General features: G+C 40.5%; 1 protein-coding gene across 4 annotated transcripts in view; it reads left to right on the top strand.

Moving 5' to 3' along the window:
* Nucleotides 1–18,382, top strand: part of LOC143510487 (calcium-activated potassium channel subunit alpha-1-like) — a 71,366-nt gene that overhangs the window by 18,168 nt on the left and 34,816 nt on the right. For 3 of the 4 annotated variants that reach the window (XM_076999881.1, XM_076999880.1, XM_076999882.1), the window contains exons 3-6: nucleotides 3,159–3,220; nucleotides 5,898–5,991; nucleotides 6,260–6,371; nucleotides 16,644–16,719. In XM_076999881.1, coding sequence (XP_076855996.1) covers nucleotides 3,159–3,220; nucleotides 5,898–5,991; nucleotides 6,260–6,371; nucleotides 16,644–16,719 — 344 coding nt within the window. The remainder of the gene's footprint in view (nucleotides 1–3,158; nucleotides 3,221–5,897; nucleotides 5,992–6,259; nucleotides 6,372–16,643; nucleotides 16,720–18,382) is intronic. The other variant, XM_076999883.1, reaches the window with a different exon arrangement.

Below are 18,382 nucleotides of genomic sequence, written 5' to 3' on the forward strand. Positions count from 1 at the left end.
ATATAGCACCTTACACAACCAAAGTTGACCAAAGCGCTGTACACAATGGAATCAATAATAAATTAGTATGATCGTAATTATTTTGTCTGTGTGCATTTGGTAATGATACAATTTGTAATTAGATGTTGAAAGCCGTTCTAAATAAGTGTGTTTTAAGTTTGGCTTTAAATACTGGCAGATCAGTGATAGAATGTAGAACAGTAGGCAAGGCATTCCAAAATTTAGGACCTGCTATCGAGAAAGATCTATCACCCAATTGCTTACACCTAGACCGGGGTACCTCCAGTAGATATTGTCCACCCGAACGAAGATCTCTGCCAGGCTGATGTAACTTTAAAGTGTCACATATGTAGGGAGGTACAAGTCCATGGACTGCACAGAAAACAAACAACAGGATTTTAAACTGAATTCTAAGTTTTACTGGGAGCCAGTAAAGAGAGTAAAGAACAGGAGTAATATGATCATGCTTGCGAGTGTTAGTAAGAAACCGTGCAAAAAGAAATACAAAGAGCTTTCAAAACATTCGAAATTTGTTGACTGATTGATGCAACATATTGGTAAAAGGTTCAGATACAGTGGCAAAATTTCTACAAAATCTGTAATATTCAATCAATAAAATTATGCAGTTTGCATTTAGACAGTTGCAGACAATTAAATTACAGCAGCAACTGTATCATTTAAAGGTCTGCCTCTACATCCTTGTCCGATCTGTTTACTTAAGTAGGTAACATTTTGGCATGTGCAAATCAAATATGCTTGTGTCAGTCAGGTTAAAGCAGTCTTCAGAACATCCAAATGTTCTGTACGTTCTTTGGAATAAATAATGTTGCTATACAAATAAACAGTGCATCTTTGAATGTTCTCGTAAGCACTAGCTGAAAAATTAGATTAGCCTATGCTAGATTGGAACATGTTGAACCATGAAAGGGCATCTGGCCCAAGATGTACTTGCATAAGATGGTGAGCTGCCAAAAACTTACAATGTAGAGGTTTACTGGACTGTAGAGTGTGGAATGTGTGTGTGGTTTGGTTGATGCACACACATTAATCAGTTAAATGTGTGTTAATGTCCAAACAGCTCTTCAACCATTAAACATTGAACATTAGGGACTCAACATTTCATGTGCATGCGCATTGTCAGCACCACATTTAATCACCACAGGACCTAACCAACAGCAGAATGAATGGGAGTATTCAGGCATTAATATACCATTGACTTGCTCTCTGGTTGCATTTTTAACAAGCTTTGATTGTTTACTAGAATCAGTTTAAAGCAAATGTCTATTTTTGTTATTGCAGCAGTTGCACAATGTAAATTACATTTAAGGAGCTTTCATTTCTGCTTTCTAGAGTGGCAGACCCAATAAGTCTTTTCCTTGAAAATCACATTATAAAAACACAGGTATGCATCTCTCAATGACTGTGGAAAAATTTGTTTACTACTTCAGCAAAATCCCATATCCCTAAAGTGTCTTAGTTGGCTACTATGGAGCTAGATTTCTTAGAGATTCTATGGAGCTTTTCGATGGCACAGTAACAAGAATTTTAGAGTGTCCAATGTGAATATATGTCCTCGGCTCACTGGTAATCCTTTTTAGCAGATGTGGCCCAAACTGAAATGGATAATTTGAGAACTAGCTTATAATCACCAGTGTTTAAGAGTCTAGAATATTTTTAATAACTATTAAAATATTTTTTCAGGCCTGAGTAACATTTTAGTGGTATCCCATCATCTAATATATCCTAAGACATTAGATTATGAGATATGCCTGGTGTTGCTGGATTCTTGGACCACACTGAAATATCCTGTGCAATGGAAACTTCACTGACAGGACTGGGAAACTCTTTGCAAAGTGCCATATCACTGCCTTCTTAACATGTTACTGGAATGTGTCATTAGTAGGGCTGGGTATTGATTCAAATTCCAAGAATCGATCCGATTCTGAAGATTAAGAATCGATTTTTTTCGATTTAATCCGATTTAATCGGGGTTTAGTGTTATTAAAAATGTATTTGAGCTGTTTCTTGACTGTGTACAGAAGCAACATGTTAAAACTAGTATTATATCGATATTAATCAGCAAATAGTTACTGGTAGTTGGTAGTTACTGATGGCTGGAAGACTGGTGAAAAGGGTCATCATAAATCTACCTTCAAGAAAGGTAATCCAGGACAATAAACAGAGGACATCTTTGAGGTGTCTATATCTGCAACAGTGGGCTCCTACTGGGACACTAACCAGTGCATTATTATTATGATTGAAATAATTAAGAATTCACCCAAAAGCTGTTGCTACCAAATGCATTTTTATTTTAAAAGTGCTCACACTTAATAAACTGAAAGTATAAAATGTAAACGTGTATTTTTCTTTAAAGTGAGAATATAAGAACAAAACTCTCACGTTACGGTCCCCGACCCCTCCGTTTTGGGCGCGTCGTCTGCGTCTAATCGTCTACGTCGGTGTATCTCCGTGGGTGCGGGTGCGTCTTGTGATAGTCCCCACCTGTGGCTCGTCTCGTAATCACGTGGGGCTAATGTGGTTTGTCTATTTAATTTGCGCTCACGCAGCGTCCTGTGCTCGTCGTTGGTTGAGTCACACATGTTCTATGTAAACGTGTTTTATGTGCGCTGTCTGCGCTTTGGTAAATGTAATAAACGTAACGATTTGGAAAGTGCAAAGGATTCTGTCTCGTCCATCGCCTTGCGCCCAACGTTACAAGAACATTTTAAACTTTTTTTAAACTGTAAAAACACTGGGTAAACGGTCAGTGACACGGACTAACTGTAAATAGTCACTGACACTGGATAAACTGTCCTTCTGTTTTTAGATTTCCGATTTGACTATCGTCCTGGCACTGTCCGACGCCAAGTCGTTTTACAGTTAGTTAGACCGAGCACGCCTGCGTGAATTCAGTGACGAGGCAGGGGTAAAAGTTCACTAAAAAAAATCGATCTTTGGACGTATGAATCGATAATCAGATCATCATATGCGAATCGATTCTGAATCGGAAAATCGATTTTTTCAACACAGGCCTAGTCATTAGCCATGTAAAGCATTTGTCTTTCCCTCAGTTTGATCTCCTGTTAAATGTAAAGTGATATTGAGTTCCTTGAAAGACGCTATATACAGTAAATATAACTTTTCATTAATTCCTGCAGGTGGTGCTAGTGTTCATTCTCAGCATTGGGGGACTGGTCATTTACTTCATCGACTCCTCAGAGTGAGTACATCTGTTAGTATGGTGTGGGTGGATGGAGGTGTGGAAAGATGGGTGATTTTGGGGTCTAGTCTGTAACAGTGCGAGGAAGGCAGGAATCAAAGACGAGTTGCAGTCAACATTTTAATAATAATAACACGTCGTAGGTGCTAGTAGCACTTAGCAAATTACATGTAAAACTCAGACGTAAACATAGAGGACTAATAAAGACAAGCACAGGACAAGACTAACACACAAACAACCTCACCCACGGAAGTACATATATAGAGACAGACTACACCTACACATGCCCGAAGGGAGGGGTACGGGGCTGTATCGTGACAGACTCCCCCACCAAGAGCAACTCTTCCCGGAGGGACCAGCGCAGCTTCCACGCCTGCAGCTCTGAGAATGGGGGAAAGGGCAGTCCTAGGATTATAGATGTTGGCCCCAACCCCTTCCCTCTCTGTCCTCTTACGGAACCCTGAGGTTGCCCCCCTGCAGTGCGAGCCGAAGGAGTTTGAGTAGGCTCCTGCCTCGACCCCAAATGGCATGCGGTCCTCTTAGGCGCCACTGGGGGCAAGCACCGGCATTAGGCTCCTTAGGAGTGCCTGAAGTCCTCAGGCGTACACATAGAGCACTCACAAAGATGAGCACAAGACAAGACTAACACACACAATGTATACCGATCACCTAACAAGCACACGTGCAGCACATTAGACCAACAAGACGAGTGAACATACACACAAACAAGTACATATATAGGCACAGACTACCTACACACGCCTGATGGGAGGGGTCCGGGTAGGGTTGCAACCTAGGTCTGACAAAAAACAAGGACGCTCTGTCATACGCGAACGTAAATTGTTTATTGGGGGGGGGGGGGGGGCAACGTTAATTGTTGACGGGGGGGGGGGGTGTAAAATGGACACGGCAAGAAAAAAAGATGGATTTTAAGTGTGCAGAAACAGTCTAAATAGTCGTTTGAACTAATGATTTTTTTTTTGCCGGGACCGAATATTAAAAAGAAGGAAAACCGGGACAGCGACGTGAAAACCGGGACAGTCCCGGGAAAACCGGGACAGGTGGCAACCCTAGGTCTGGGGCTGTTGGGCTGTTGAAAAATGGATTGTTGTATTTGCATTATTCTTCTAAAGAAGCCCAGTCAACAACGATATTGGATCCTGCAACACAGTTTGTTACTGGGGGACTCAAATATACTGTAATTTCATATGAACCATTGTGTATGATGTGAGACCTTGATTTAAGAGTTCTTGGTTTTAGCTCATCCTCTATAAAAGCTCTGTTACATACCTATGCTCAGGCTTGGCATTATATATTGAACTGCTTGTGTCTCCTGCTGTACTGGAGCAATACACGGAGTTATAATGGGGCTATACCTGCACCTCCAGGCTACATCACTGGGTATTTCATGTCACTGGCTCTTCTGCATCTTCTTCTCTGTAATGACTGACTTTAGCATACCTTTGCTGCCCAGGGGAGCAGGCCTGGCTTTGGTTACAACAGCCAGATCCACAGTCCAATTTCAGTACACGTCAGCCGCCACTTAAGCGCAATGTTTTTTTTATGGTCTAAAGTGCTGGCAAGGAACAGCCAGTGTCTGAAATTACGTTGGTCATAATTTTTAGCCTGCGTTCACTATTTATGAAGGGTGACTTATAAGACTGGATCTCACTAAGATGTTGCTGTTGGCATCAGCAGGGTGCTGTAAGGCGTGCTCTCTATTCACAGGAGACCTATCAGTCACCAGTCTGAAACTAAACACTGCTCTAAATCTGCACCAGACAAGTGTTATTATTCAACTGCAATGGAACTCATGCACTTAACTGGTTTTGTGTTTGCTGTATTTCTGATATGTTCCAGAGTGTCTTGGTAATCCCAACATAAATACAGTATATGTTTCTCTTGGCAAAGCAGATGACTGATGGATGTTAATGTCTCTGCATTAAAAGTACTCTGCTTAAAGTTGCATTGGGTAATCTATAGGACTTTGCTGAATTATTGCTGGTAAAATGACTAGTAAATATTGAGTTTCCTGTTGTCATGGCACCTGTAGAAAGGAAATCTAAAAATTAGCCACTGTGATACTTAACAAGTCATTGTTCATTTTTATTGATGGTTATTATTTTGACAAATTTGATCTGCAAATTAATTGGTGATTTGGGTGTCTCTGGCAGTATGAAGATTTTACTTTTACTCAGTTTGCCCTACTGTTTTAGTTGCAAGGGATCATGGAGGACTGTGAATGTGTATTTCCTGAATGCTCTTAACCCTTAAATCCCACTGACCACCTAGCCAACTGTAACATCACTATATTATAGATATAGATATATACTGTAACATGACTATATTATAGAAATATCCCTCATTAGCAACTTTCAGTGAGCCACTTTTTCAGGAATGTGATAAGTATTTCCTGTTCTGTTTTTGGTCTAATGCATATGTTTGGGAATAAAAACGTGATGTAAGAATTAATCTTTAAAATGTCTGTATCTTCTGAAATTATTGCCTGGTCCAATGCATGATTTCCCAAATAATTAATGAATACTTTCACAGTGTAATTTCCTATAAAAATATATAATTTATTCTGCTAATCACTACTCAAAGGTTAGTGGCTAGTGATTCTACTCATATGTGATTATCTTCAGAATATCTGAATAATCTGTTCTTGTTTTAACAGTCCTATAGAATCCTGCCCAGACTTCAGCACTGATTTGACCTTGCAGATCGACATGGCGTTCAACATCTTCTTCCTGATATACTTCGGCCTTCGTGTAAGGAACAATCACATAATCACATTAAACATGAAAAAACTCAGTAAAGGATCTTTGTAAAAGTTTCATATGACTTTATATATGTTGTACACAAAGTGATAGATATTTTTTACATTATTATAGACCTTTTGTGTATTGTTTATGTATGCCCATTCACATACATCTTTGCATTTGCCAAACGTAAATCTTATACCATATAAATGCATTTTAATATCATTATAAGGAGCTGTTATATATGCATTGCTCTCTCTGTCCATCTCTCTCTCAGTTCATCGCAGCTACTGATAAGCTAAAGTTCTGGCTGGATTTGAATTCCATTGTGGACTTCTTCACTGTGCCACCAGTATTTGTATCTATGTATCTGAATAGGAGTTGGCTGGGTAAGTGCAAATCATGAGAATTCAGGGTCAGACTTCTTAAAGTCTAGCTCTTATTTATGCATAGAAACATAAATCGACAATATAATCTGTAGCGTCTTTATGCGCGGATAAACGAATTCAACACCGGCTGAAAGACCTTACAGGCATGAACTCTGAACTGTCAGACACCGTTCAGAAACTGATCAGTTCAGTTAAATGTACAATGAGTCCCGCTTAACAGGGTTACAACTACATACTTTCTGAGGTGTATGCAAACATACTATCGGCGCCCCCCGCACTCCACCCCCCACCCCCACCAACTCGGCAAATAATTTTCTGGCATCGATTTGGCGCCCCCTCTAGTGCAGCGTCCCTATGCGTCGCATACGCTGCATACCCCCTTTTTGCGCCACTGCCGCTTAACGACGGGTTTAGAGACTGAAATGTCATGGCCTGGCGGTTAGGGAACTGGTCTTGTGACCGGAGGGTCGTGGGTTCGATTCCCAGACCTGAGGCCATGACTGAGGTGCCCTTGAGCAAGGCACCTAACCCCAACTGCTCCCCGGGCGCCGGGCTAGGGCTGCCCACCGCTCTGGGCACGTGTGATCCACAGCCCCCTAGTAATCACTAGTGTGTGTGTGTGTGTGTTCTGACTGCACAGATGGGTTAAAAGCGGAGGACAAATTTCGATTGGGGTGTAAAAATCACAATTGACAAAATATGGCACATTTCACATTTCATTGCACATTTCAAATGTTCGTCGTAAAGCAGCTTTCGTCGTTAAGCGTGACCCTAGATTTAGATACGCTTTGATCATAAATACAGTATAAAAAAAACTAACAATGTTCTCATGCGTACAGCTTGAGAAAGATCGATCGCATTGCCGAGATGGGCTTATCGTACACAACACTCCACTACGCTCCACTACACTCTACTACACTCCACAATCTTCGCAGTTTGAGATTCGTTTGGTTACTTATTCGCAGCTCCTTATTCGGAAGTTGGTTCCTTATTCAAAAAGGTTGTGTTCACGATGCGTGTTTGCTGCGCATTTTATTTAAAAGAGATAGATTAAACAAACGAGCATAGGAGCAAACATTTAAGAGGTTATTGTTTCCCATACTGATCTTGTGAATGTAGAAAAAAAATAAAAATATAATGAAAGCATTCCTTATGTAAAATGGTTTCTATTTCAAGTCGTTCCAATTGTATGAGATTTGTACATGATGATTGAATTCGTCAGCATTTCTAACGTAAGGAAATATATTCTTAGATTTTAAAAACACAGAAATGCTGATCTAGAACACAAATTAATTGGAAGAAGAAATAACAGCACACAACATGGCATATTGAGCAGTGGGCATATAGGTGAACAAATTTAAAGGGGCAGGTTCAGAGGCTTATTGAAGGCCTTATTGATGGTGGGCCAGAGAAATAACAAATGCATCATGAAGAACAGGTCACTCCTTAAGAGAGGAACCTGATTTTAGCCTGATCCAACATCATTTTATACCTCAAATCTATCTGGAAACACAGCATATTGAGTAGGTAAGCGCACAGAAAGCGCACTGAAATGATTCAGAGGGGCAAGTTCAGAGGCCTGCTGTATGCCTATAATGCGTTGGGCCAGACAAGCAACACATGCATCATACGTGAACGGTTACTATCTGTAAGAGAAACCTCATTTTGGCCTGGCCCGACATCATTTTATGCCTCAAATCTAACAGGAAACATGGCATATTGAGTAAAGCACACAGGTGAAATGGTTCAGAGGAGCAAGCTCAGAGGTATGCTGGATGCCTGTAAGGTCTTGGGCCAGGCAAACCTCAACTGCATCAAGTCAAGTCAAGTCAGCTTTATTTTTATAGCACATTTAAAAGACATCCAGTGTCGACCAAAGTGCTGAACAAGAATTAGAATCGCATATAAGAACAACATGTAAGTTTTAAATAGAAATTTTAAACTAGGTATAAAAGGAAATGTAAAATACACATAAAACATACACATAGTCAAAACACATATAACAGATTCTAACGTAAGATGCTCAAGATTCAAAGGCCTGTGAAAATAAAAAGGTTTTCAAATTGCATTTAAAAATATCCACAGTGGCTGATTCCTTTATAAAATTTGGAAGTGTGTTCCATAATTTAGGAGCTGCAACAGAAAAGGCCCGGTCACCTTTAAATTTTAGCCGAGAGCGTGGAATGTCTAAGCAGCACTGGTTGGAGGAGCGTAGAGCACGAGGGGTTGAGCGAGTATGAATCAAATCAGCAATGTACCGCGGAGCCAAGCCATGAAGGGCTTTGAAAACAAACAGTAAAACTTTGAATTCTATCCTGAATTTTACTGGGAGCCAATGCAGTGATGCCAGCACAGGAGTGATGCTTTGTCTTTTTCTGGTACCAGTCAGGAGACGTGCAGCTGCATTTTGAACCAGTTGAAGGCGTGATAGGCTCGACTGACAGATACCCAGGTACAATGTGTTACAGTAATCAACACGCGATGAGATAAAAGCATGGATGACTGTTTCTAGGTCCTTGAATGACAAAATTGTTTTAAGCTTAGCTATGTTTCTAAGCTGATAAAAACTACCTCTGACAACTGTGCTGATTTGTTTCTGGAAATTCAGATTAGTGTCAGATGAAGCCAAGGTTTCTGACATGGTCTTGCACATTAGATCTTAAAGGCCCCAGATCCCTGGCTATCACTTTAGCAGAATCGGGATTACCAATTATAATAATATCAGTTTTGTCTTTGTTTAGACTCAGAAAGTTATTGGACATCCAGCACTCAACATCCTTCAAACAATCTAGCATGACACCTAAAGAACCAGAACCACTGTCACCTAAATTAAGTGGAAGATATACCTGTGTGTCATCCGCATAGCAATGATATGAAATGTTATATTTTTCAAATATAGATCCAAGTGGGAGCATGTATAATGAGAAAAGGATAGGACCCAGAATAGATCCCTGAGGTACGCCATAGGCAACAGGTGCTGGAGATGAAAATAATTGACCCAATCTGACTGAGAAAGATCTATTCTCTAAGTATGATGCGAACCATTTTAGGGCAACTCCATCAATGCCGACACTAAACTTCAGCCGATCTAACAAGATGGTATGGTCAATGGTGTCGAAGGCTGCACTTAGGTCTAAAAGAATTAAAACTGCACAGTTTAATTATTAATTAAATAAATAATTAAATTATTAATAATTTAATAATTAATTAATTATCAATTAGACATTTATAAATAATTAATAAATTAATAATTTAATTATTAACTATTAATAATTAAAACTTTTAATTTAATTAACTTAATAATTAAATTAATTTAAATAATTAATTTTAATTTAATTAATAATTAATTAATTAATTTAGGTGTTAATTATTTAAAATAAAATACACACTGGCTATACGAGGTTCACCTCTGACCACGACTTTGCAGTATTACAGCAGTATTATGTCTAAATATCTAGTTAGGACAAACTAAGTTTGAACTAAGTTAAAATCACTGTAACTCCGGAATATCATCTGTAGCATTTTTATGCGTGTGCAAACGAGGGGACTCGGAATTCGGCACAACACGTTCATTTGAAAAAAATTCTCCGTCGTGCCTGCTGCTTGCATGTGTTAAATAAAAAAGAGCAGTTTCTTCTTTGATTTACAACTTTGTTCTACCACCTGATTAACTTTCTGTTCCACCCCTGACGTGTGAAGAAACATCTACAGCGCTGTTTGCAGGGTTCATCCACCTTTACAAAGTGGAATTCAAGCACATGTACGGCACTTTCAAGGTCCATTTTCAATATTGTCCAGCACCTTCAGCTTAAGTTAAGCACGTAGTTGGCTGTAACTGCACCAGCCTCAATTTGTCCACTTAGACTGTTTATTTCCTCTTTTATTCTGTCGTGAAAAGACATTTCTGCTGCTTCCAAGTCCAACTATGAGCAATTGCTTCTGACTGGAGTCTAAGCCCCTCCCCAAATTCAGGCGAGCGTTCCTATTGGACAGTGATTAGATTTCATTCTGGCACGAATACAGCTTCGCAGAGACACACAGTGGAATACAATGACGTTCAGACGATTGCATTTCAAGGTGGCTTCTGGCACGAATTCAGCGTTTCTTTCTTTAAATACAAATCCACACACACTGGAGCTTTTACTTTTCATTGTGGCATGTTTTCATCACATCAGTGTTTAAATCAATCTCATGGTCATTATATTTAAAGGAGACATTTATGTCTGAAATACCGTACAGTGAAAAGCAATACCTCTGTGCCGTGATTGCATTTCGAGCTGTATTATATGCAATTCTGGCACAAATTCAGCGTTTTGGTTTTGAATGCAAATTCGTGTGTATTGTTTTTCAATAAAGAGATAAAGTGCATTGAAATGTAATGTAATAGTGCTTTTGCATTTCATTTTGGCACGTATTCTGCATGTTTATATGGAAAAGCAATGCATTTTATGGATTGCATTTCCATTTTTGCCTAGTAGCGATTACTTTTCAAATTGGCACTGTTTCCTTTCCATAAGGAATTGGCACTGTTTCCTCTCCATCCTCACTTTTTTACACACAAAAACATATATTTATTTATTTGTCACTGCCACATAAGTGTTACTTTTCATGTATATGTGTATGTGTTGTGTTAGAAATTCTGAAACCCTTAAATGGTGAGCACAAATAACAAGTCAGAAGTAGTTGGGTTAGATCAGGGGTGCTCATTACGTCGATCGCGATCGACCGGTCGATCGCGAAGGAAGTGTCGGTTGATCGCGAAGGAATGTGCGTAGATCGCGTCACATAAAATAGTAGTAGATGAATCGCACATCTGCACTGACGGTTGTATTTTGATTGACATTCACGGTAGCCAATCTGCAATCCACTCAACAAATTACGTTCGCCACCCCCCCCCCCCCCCCCCGCTCAACAAATTACGTTCGCCGCCACCCCGGTAGATCTTTCTGACTTGGTCATCTTATAAGTAGCTCGCAAGCTGAAAACTGTGGGCACCCCTGGGTTAGATAATAAAGTACAATGATTTATTTTAACAAAGCATGGATTAACCCTGAGATCTCAGTTACAAACACACCAGGTGTCTGTAGCAGAGAGAGCTAATTTCCCATTCCGAACTCTCATCTTTTATACGTTTAATCATCAATACACACAGTGTGCACGAGGTGAACACGAGGTGATCAACCAAATGTGATTGGACACTACATGAAATAATTAACGCTGATTTGACAGATGCATATGACGCATGCCCCCTCCACGCTCAGCATCCTTGTGATGTCATGACAGACTGAGTGTCGCCGTAGTCCCTTCCAAGTAGAGATTTGGCGTCTCCAGCGAGGTCAGTTTAGGAACACCAGAGGAACATCAGATTAGGCCTCAGCCGAGGCCAGGGAAAACACGCACACACATCTGAGGCCTACTGAAGTCACGAGAATGGCTTTAGTGCTATGATTAACACACGTATATGTAAAAAGATCTCTAACACCTGTCTCTAATGTGTTTATTGTATACTAAGAAAGCCTGACATAAATGGAAATTACCAAATTTCCACCACATTTCCCTCTTTTTTGTCCTTTATGGACAAATTACATCGACTACAGACCACTCCAATACAGGCTTTCAATCGTAGCATAATTTCCAGGAAGTACATGGATGGTCAAACAAATTACACCTGATTACAAACAGATTACAACATTATTCAATGAATTTACTTAAACTAAATCATCATCATCAGCATCAGAAACACATCACAGGATGAGCAAGAGCACAGGGTTCATGGTGGGTGATCGTTGACCCTTCTTGACAGCTGTTGTGCTTGGAGTGCGGGCACGCCCGATCTGCACTTCCACCCACTCAGCTGAGGCACCCCGAACACCCTCCGTTCACCCCAGCTTCAGGTTGTGCTGCAGACCTTCCCATGGCTTAGGCAAGGCCTCTTACACCGACCTGTGAACTAGTGACAAGACAGAAGATCTATAGATATAAACGGTATGTAAAAATTCCCTTTCCTGTAACACTGCGGTAATACGTGAATTTCCCCGTCGTGGGATCATTAAAGTTCTATTCTATTCTATTCTATTCTAAGCATTGGCTGATCGGAAGGAGTCCCAGTTTGTGGATTCTAAGCATCCCCTCAGGTTCTCAATGGCATCAGGAGACCAATTCCTCACTGATTTTACCTCTGGCTTGATGGTTTTGAGCTTAGACTTATATAAGGGGATGAGAGAGTGATCAGAGTTACCAAGTGCAGCACGGGTGGAAGCCTGGTAAGCATCCAGTACTGTAGCAGAAGTTCTGTAACTTCCTTCTCTTGTTCAGCTAACACTGCCAAAACTTCTAGAGATGCGGCAGCTTCAGCTGCAGCCTCCTTTCTTTTGACTGAGTCAATGCTAGTATGAGTGGAACTACATTTTGATTGATAAGACATTGGTCTTGATAAGGAACCTGTTGAGTCTAGGACGGCTCCAACATCAGGCCAGGGTTCGTCTTCTTCATCTGCTGTATGGCCCTTAAGTTGGCTTTTTGCCCTTTGAATAATGAATTCTGAGAGTGCTATGCACGTGTCAACTCCACCGCAGATCTGGTTCTGGGGTTTGCACTCGGCGTAACTCTTCAAAAATATCCTTTACATCAGAAGAGTCATCTTCCATGTTCATCAACTCATTTAATTCATCTTCAGAGGCTCTGTCCCTCAATACTTCCTTGCCTATTCTTGCCTGACATCTCCATTTCTCTGACATTGTATGCTCTTTAGCTTTTCTTCTTGAAGTTCTCTTCCCTTTTCTGTCAAGATTTTAGGTTTTTCACTTCTTCGCAGTCCTTCTACCCTTTCTGCAAGCTTTGAATCCGTATGTCCAGGTTGAGTAGATACTTTAACATTTTTATGGAAGGTCTCATTGCTTGGGTCGGACATCTTAGGATAAACGAAAGGACTATGAGATGTATGTAATGTATGTATGTTTAAATTTGATTTCTATTAGGATTTGTGTAACTGTTAGTTAAGAAACTCATTCAAATTGTATCTATGCTTAAGCTTCATCTAAACTTACTAACCTTCGGTTGACTTCAATTCAAACAAGGCAAAGAAACTTTGGAAAGCATAAACCTTATTGCAAGAAGAATATACATATACAGGTACATATACAGAACATTCACTCAATTCACTTAAGAAAAGTTTTCACATCAGTGTAGTTACCCTTTAAACTTTACTTAAGTTGTCTTAAAACCGCAGCACCAGCACGTTACGTTCTTCCATAGGCGTAGGCTAAGTTTCTAGGGAACATCCCAGACTCTGCCATTCAGCTGGAGACTCATTCACTACACCGGTGTGATTGGACTGCAGCCTAACTACACAACGGCACTCAGCAAGCTCTATGACGTCATCAGCGCGTTGGAGACCGTTCATCCTGATGCTGTTTTCATTGTCGCTAGTGATTTCAACAAGTGCAACTTACGGACTGTACTAACAAAATATCAACAGCATGTGGACATCCCCACCCGTGGCAAGAACATCTTGGACCACGTTTACAGCAACGTACATGGTGGACTTAAGGCCGCACCCCGCCCCCCATAAACTGCAATAAAGAATAAAGAAAACACAGAGACGACAGTACAGCTTTAGAAGCGCAATAAACTATAATATCTGTACTAGATAACTTATTAAGCAAAATAAGTAAAATAAGTTTCCAAACACAATAAGGTTCACAGCTCTGTGGTTCTCGGAAGCGGAATATGTAAACGAGGACATCAAAGGGCTGAATCGAAATTAGCTAGCGGCGGTAGGCTAAGGACAGCTAACGTCGCCACAGCGGGCGGAAATTATCAAACAGTTAAGCCCGCCCACTAAGAGGGAAGATATGATTGGTCAATTTTGCTGTCATTTGAAACTGGTATTGTGCTGAATTATAACTGCCAGGCCCTCTGTAAATGAACAGCGGACATCACAGTCCTGATAGGGGGAGTCACAGGCTCACAGGCTTCCACTTAACCCCTCACCTTCCAACACAGATTGAATAGACACAGTTGAATCATTTATTTGCTTATATTTTTGTAATTGTTTAGATGTCGATTGTCAAACTGTAAGTAGATAAAATAAAACTGGATAAATTATATTATATATATTTATGTTTTAAGAATATTTTAGGCCCTCTGAGAGGGCGTAGACGGCCCTGACGGTTCCTCACTGAAACACACACACACCACTGAACCCCACTCCTCACCACCTGTCATTTCATCAGCCCAGGTACACAAAGCCCTGAGAGGAATCAAACTCCGCAAAGCTGCAGGACCGGACAACATTTATGGGCGAGCCCTCAAAGTGTGTGCCAACAAGCTGGCTGAGGTTTTTACTTCCATCTTCAACTTTTCCCTCAGACAATCCACTGTTCCCACCTGCTATAATACCACTACCATTGTCCCCCTCCTCAAGAAGAACCCACCATCCTGCTTGAATGATTACAGGCCAATAGCACTCACGTCAAGCATTATGAAGTGCTTTGAGAGAGTGTTGCTGTCCCACATTCAAAGCAGCATACCAAACACTACAGACCCCCTGCAATATGCCTACCGAGCCAACAGGTCTACCTCAGATGCTATTGCCACTGCCCTTCATGTCTCTCTCTCCCACCTGGAAAATAAGGACTCTTACGTTAGGATACTGTTCATCAACTACAGTTCCGCTTTCAACACGGTCATCCCTCACAAACTCACCCACAAACTTTCATCCATCTGACTACATCCCACCCTCTGTGGCTGGCTTCTGAACTTCCTGACTGGCAGACCTCAGTCTGTCAGAATTGGAAACAGGACCTCAGCCAGTATTACCACCAACATTGGTACCCCGCAGGGCTGTGTCCTCAGCCCCATTCTCTACACCCTGTACACCCACGACTGTCGCCTCGCACCCCGACAACGTCATCCTGAAGTTTGCTGATGACACTGCTGTGATAGGTCGTATCACTGGTGGAAACAAAGTAGCCTACAGGAAGGAGGTGAACAGTCTGGTGACCTGGTGTATGGACAACAACCTCGCCCTAAACACAGACAAGACCAAAGAGATGATAGTTGACATGAGGAAACTAAAGAGAACTCATCAGCCACTATTTATCCGGGACTTTGAAGTGGAGAGGGTCAGGAACTTTAAACACCTGGGGGTGCAGCGGCTGTATTTCGTGAGGAGACTGAGAAAATTTGGCATGTCACCCCAAATCCTCAACAACTTCTACAAATACATCATCGAGTCCATCCTGACCAACGGCATTACTGTGTGGTACAGCAGCACTACTGCAAAGTACCGCAAACGCCTGCAGAGTGTGGTAAAAACAGCCACAAAAATCACAGGGATTAAACAGCCCTCTCTGCAGAGCATTTATCAACGCAGAGTCCACAGGAGAGCCACCTCCATCATCAAAGACCCCACCCACCCCAACATGGACTATTCGCATTCTTACCGTCAGGCCAGAGGTACAGCAGTGTGAAGTGCAGAACTAGCAGGTTAAAGAACTCTTTTTTTTCCCACTACCATCAGACTTTTGAACAGCTGAGCTGCTTTCTACCTCACAAACTCTTTTGCACTAACTGTCAATTGCACTACATTACGGATTACTGCATTATATTTAATACTTAATGTACATCATTGCACAATGTAAATAGCTCTACTGTATTGCACTACCATTCCAACCATTGCACATTGTAAATAATTTTGTATTTGTATTTTGTATTTCTTTGAGAATATGTTTGTTTTTATATTTCCATTATTCCTCTATTCTTCTATTCTTTTTATTTATTAATTGCATCCAGGGTGGACAGCAAAGTAGGAATTTCATTGTACTGGGAAGCTTGCTCCTTACTGTGCATATGACAATAAAGCTTTGAATCCTTGAATCCTTAAGCACAGTTATCAAGGCTAATAAACGTGAGTTTTCAGTTACAATTTTCCGAGTTTAGCCGCTTCTCACACCACCTTAACTTGATGGTTGTGGCAGAGCACTTTGTGAATAGCTTGTAAGTTTGCATCTTCAAAATAGTCTGATCGAAGTTGCTTGAAATCCAAATTAAGGAAAGAATAACCAGCAGTCAACAGGTACAAAGACAAGACATATAGAGACAGACAAACAACCCTCAGGTGCCGAGAATCCCAATAGGCCCCGCCCACGTGAGGGACGAACACAACACAAAAACAACAGGACAACATAAACTACTATCGCTGTGGACGGATGCGGCCAGCAGGGGGCAACCGTATAGTGACACCTGTGTTTCTTTTCCCTTTCCATGCAGGGCTACGGTTTTTAAGGGCCTTAAGATTGATACAGATGTCTGAAATTTTACAGTTTTTAAATATTTTACAAACTAGGTAAGTGCATGATTTTATCTCTGCATCTAGATAAGCACATAGGGAATTTAGTATTTCTAGTATCTGATTGACATTCAGTATATATAAATATATATTAAATATTAAATTTATTCAGCATTTAATACACACACACACACACAAAATTGGAATATCATGGAAAAGTTGATTAATTTCTGAATTCCATTCAAAAAGTTAAACTTTCATAGATTTAGGGCCAACAATTCAATCAATTTCAAGTATTTATTTGTTTATTTTTACATAATGTAGGCTTCCAGGTCATAAAACCCACAAAAACAGGAATAAAAAAGTCAGCCCAAACTACATCTCAGTTTTGGTACTTTCAAAATGATATATTAATCTTCAATACTTGGTCAGGAATTCCTTTGCTTTAATCACTACCTCGTTGCATTGAGGCAATCAGCCTGTGGCATTGCCTGGGAGTTATGGAAGCCCAGATTTCCCTGATGCTTGCTGTCAGCTCTTTGTTGTTTGGTCTGGTGGCCCTCATTTTCCTATTGAGAATACCCCATAAATTCTCAATGGGGTTTAGGCCCAGCAAGTTAGCTGGCCAATCAAACACTGTGACGACATGGGCATCAAACCAGGCGTTGGTGCTTCTGGCGGTATGGGCAGGGGCCAGGTCCTGCTGGAAGATGTAATCTGCATCTCCATACATATCCTCAGCAAATTGAGGCATGAAGTCATCTAAAACATTTTGTTAGACTGCTGCAGTGACCTTGGATTGAAGAAAGCAGAATAATTTAGCCATGAAACCTTCCACACTAAAATGAAAGGTGTTTCAGTTGAATTGTCCAACCCCTGTATATGCCATTCAGTGTGATACCAACAGACCCTTAACCTCACTACTAAAGAACTGGAGCAGTTCATTGGTACAGCAGTGCTTTGTGCTTTCCAAAAAAAGTGAAACATTGATTCAATCTGTACCTCACAGGAACAAACATTCAGAAACACAAACACACATTGCAGCTAATTTCTAACCCACTGATTGATAAACCATTTGTGGAATTTGTGAAATAAAACTTCTATTGTGATTAATACTTGTTTGTACCTCATTACACTTATATGAAAATTACAGAAAACCTTGGCGTTTTAGTACCCTCATAGCGTCTTGTTGCCCTGAGGCAACAAACCAAAAACTGGGGGCAGGAGGGTGGGGGGGCAAATTTTATTATTTATATATTATAAGGGACCCCTAGTCTAGCAAATATTAGAATGAATTTTTTTTTTCCTCCTAAAATAACAATTCATGCCATAGAGGGTTAGGATGAGGGCTGAGATTGTTCTGAACATTCTGATAAGAAATATATGGGTAAAATGGTATAAGTAAATATGTTTAGAGACAAATTTATGAAAACATGCTTAAACATAAAAAAGGCCCAAAGACCTCAGGGTTGTCTAGTTATGTTCCAGAAACCGAATACTGTGGTTCCATCATCAAATAATCCTGTATTCTTTAGCTATAATTTATCCTTTTCTTTATTAGAATAATTCCAAGTTTGAAGTTTGGAATGGTCTTGAAGAGCTGCTTCCTCTAAAAGCGGTTAGAATTCAGTATCTATCCCAGAATATAGAGATATAAGAGATCATTGTCAATTTTGGCATTCTTGGATATAGGTCTGTTCGCAAATTCCAAAGGCAATGC

Source organism: Brachyhypopomus gauderio, chromosome 3, assembly GCF_052324685.1.
Source record: "Brachyhypopomus gauderio isolate BG-103 chromosome 3, BGAUD_0.2, whole genome shotgun sequence".
Taxonomy (NCBI): domain Eukaryota; kingdom Metazoa; phylum Chordata; class Actinopteri; order Gymnotiformes; family Hypopomidae; genus Brachyhypopomus; species Brachyhypopomus gauderio.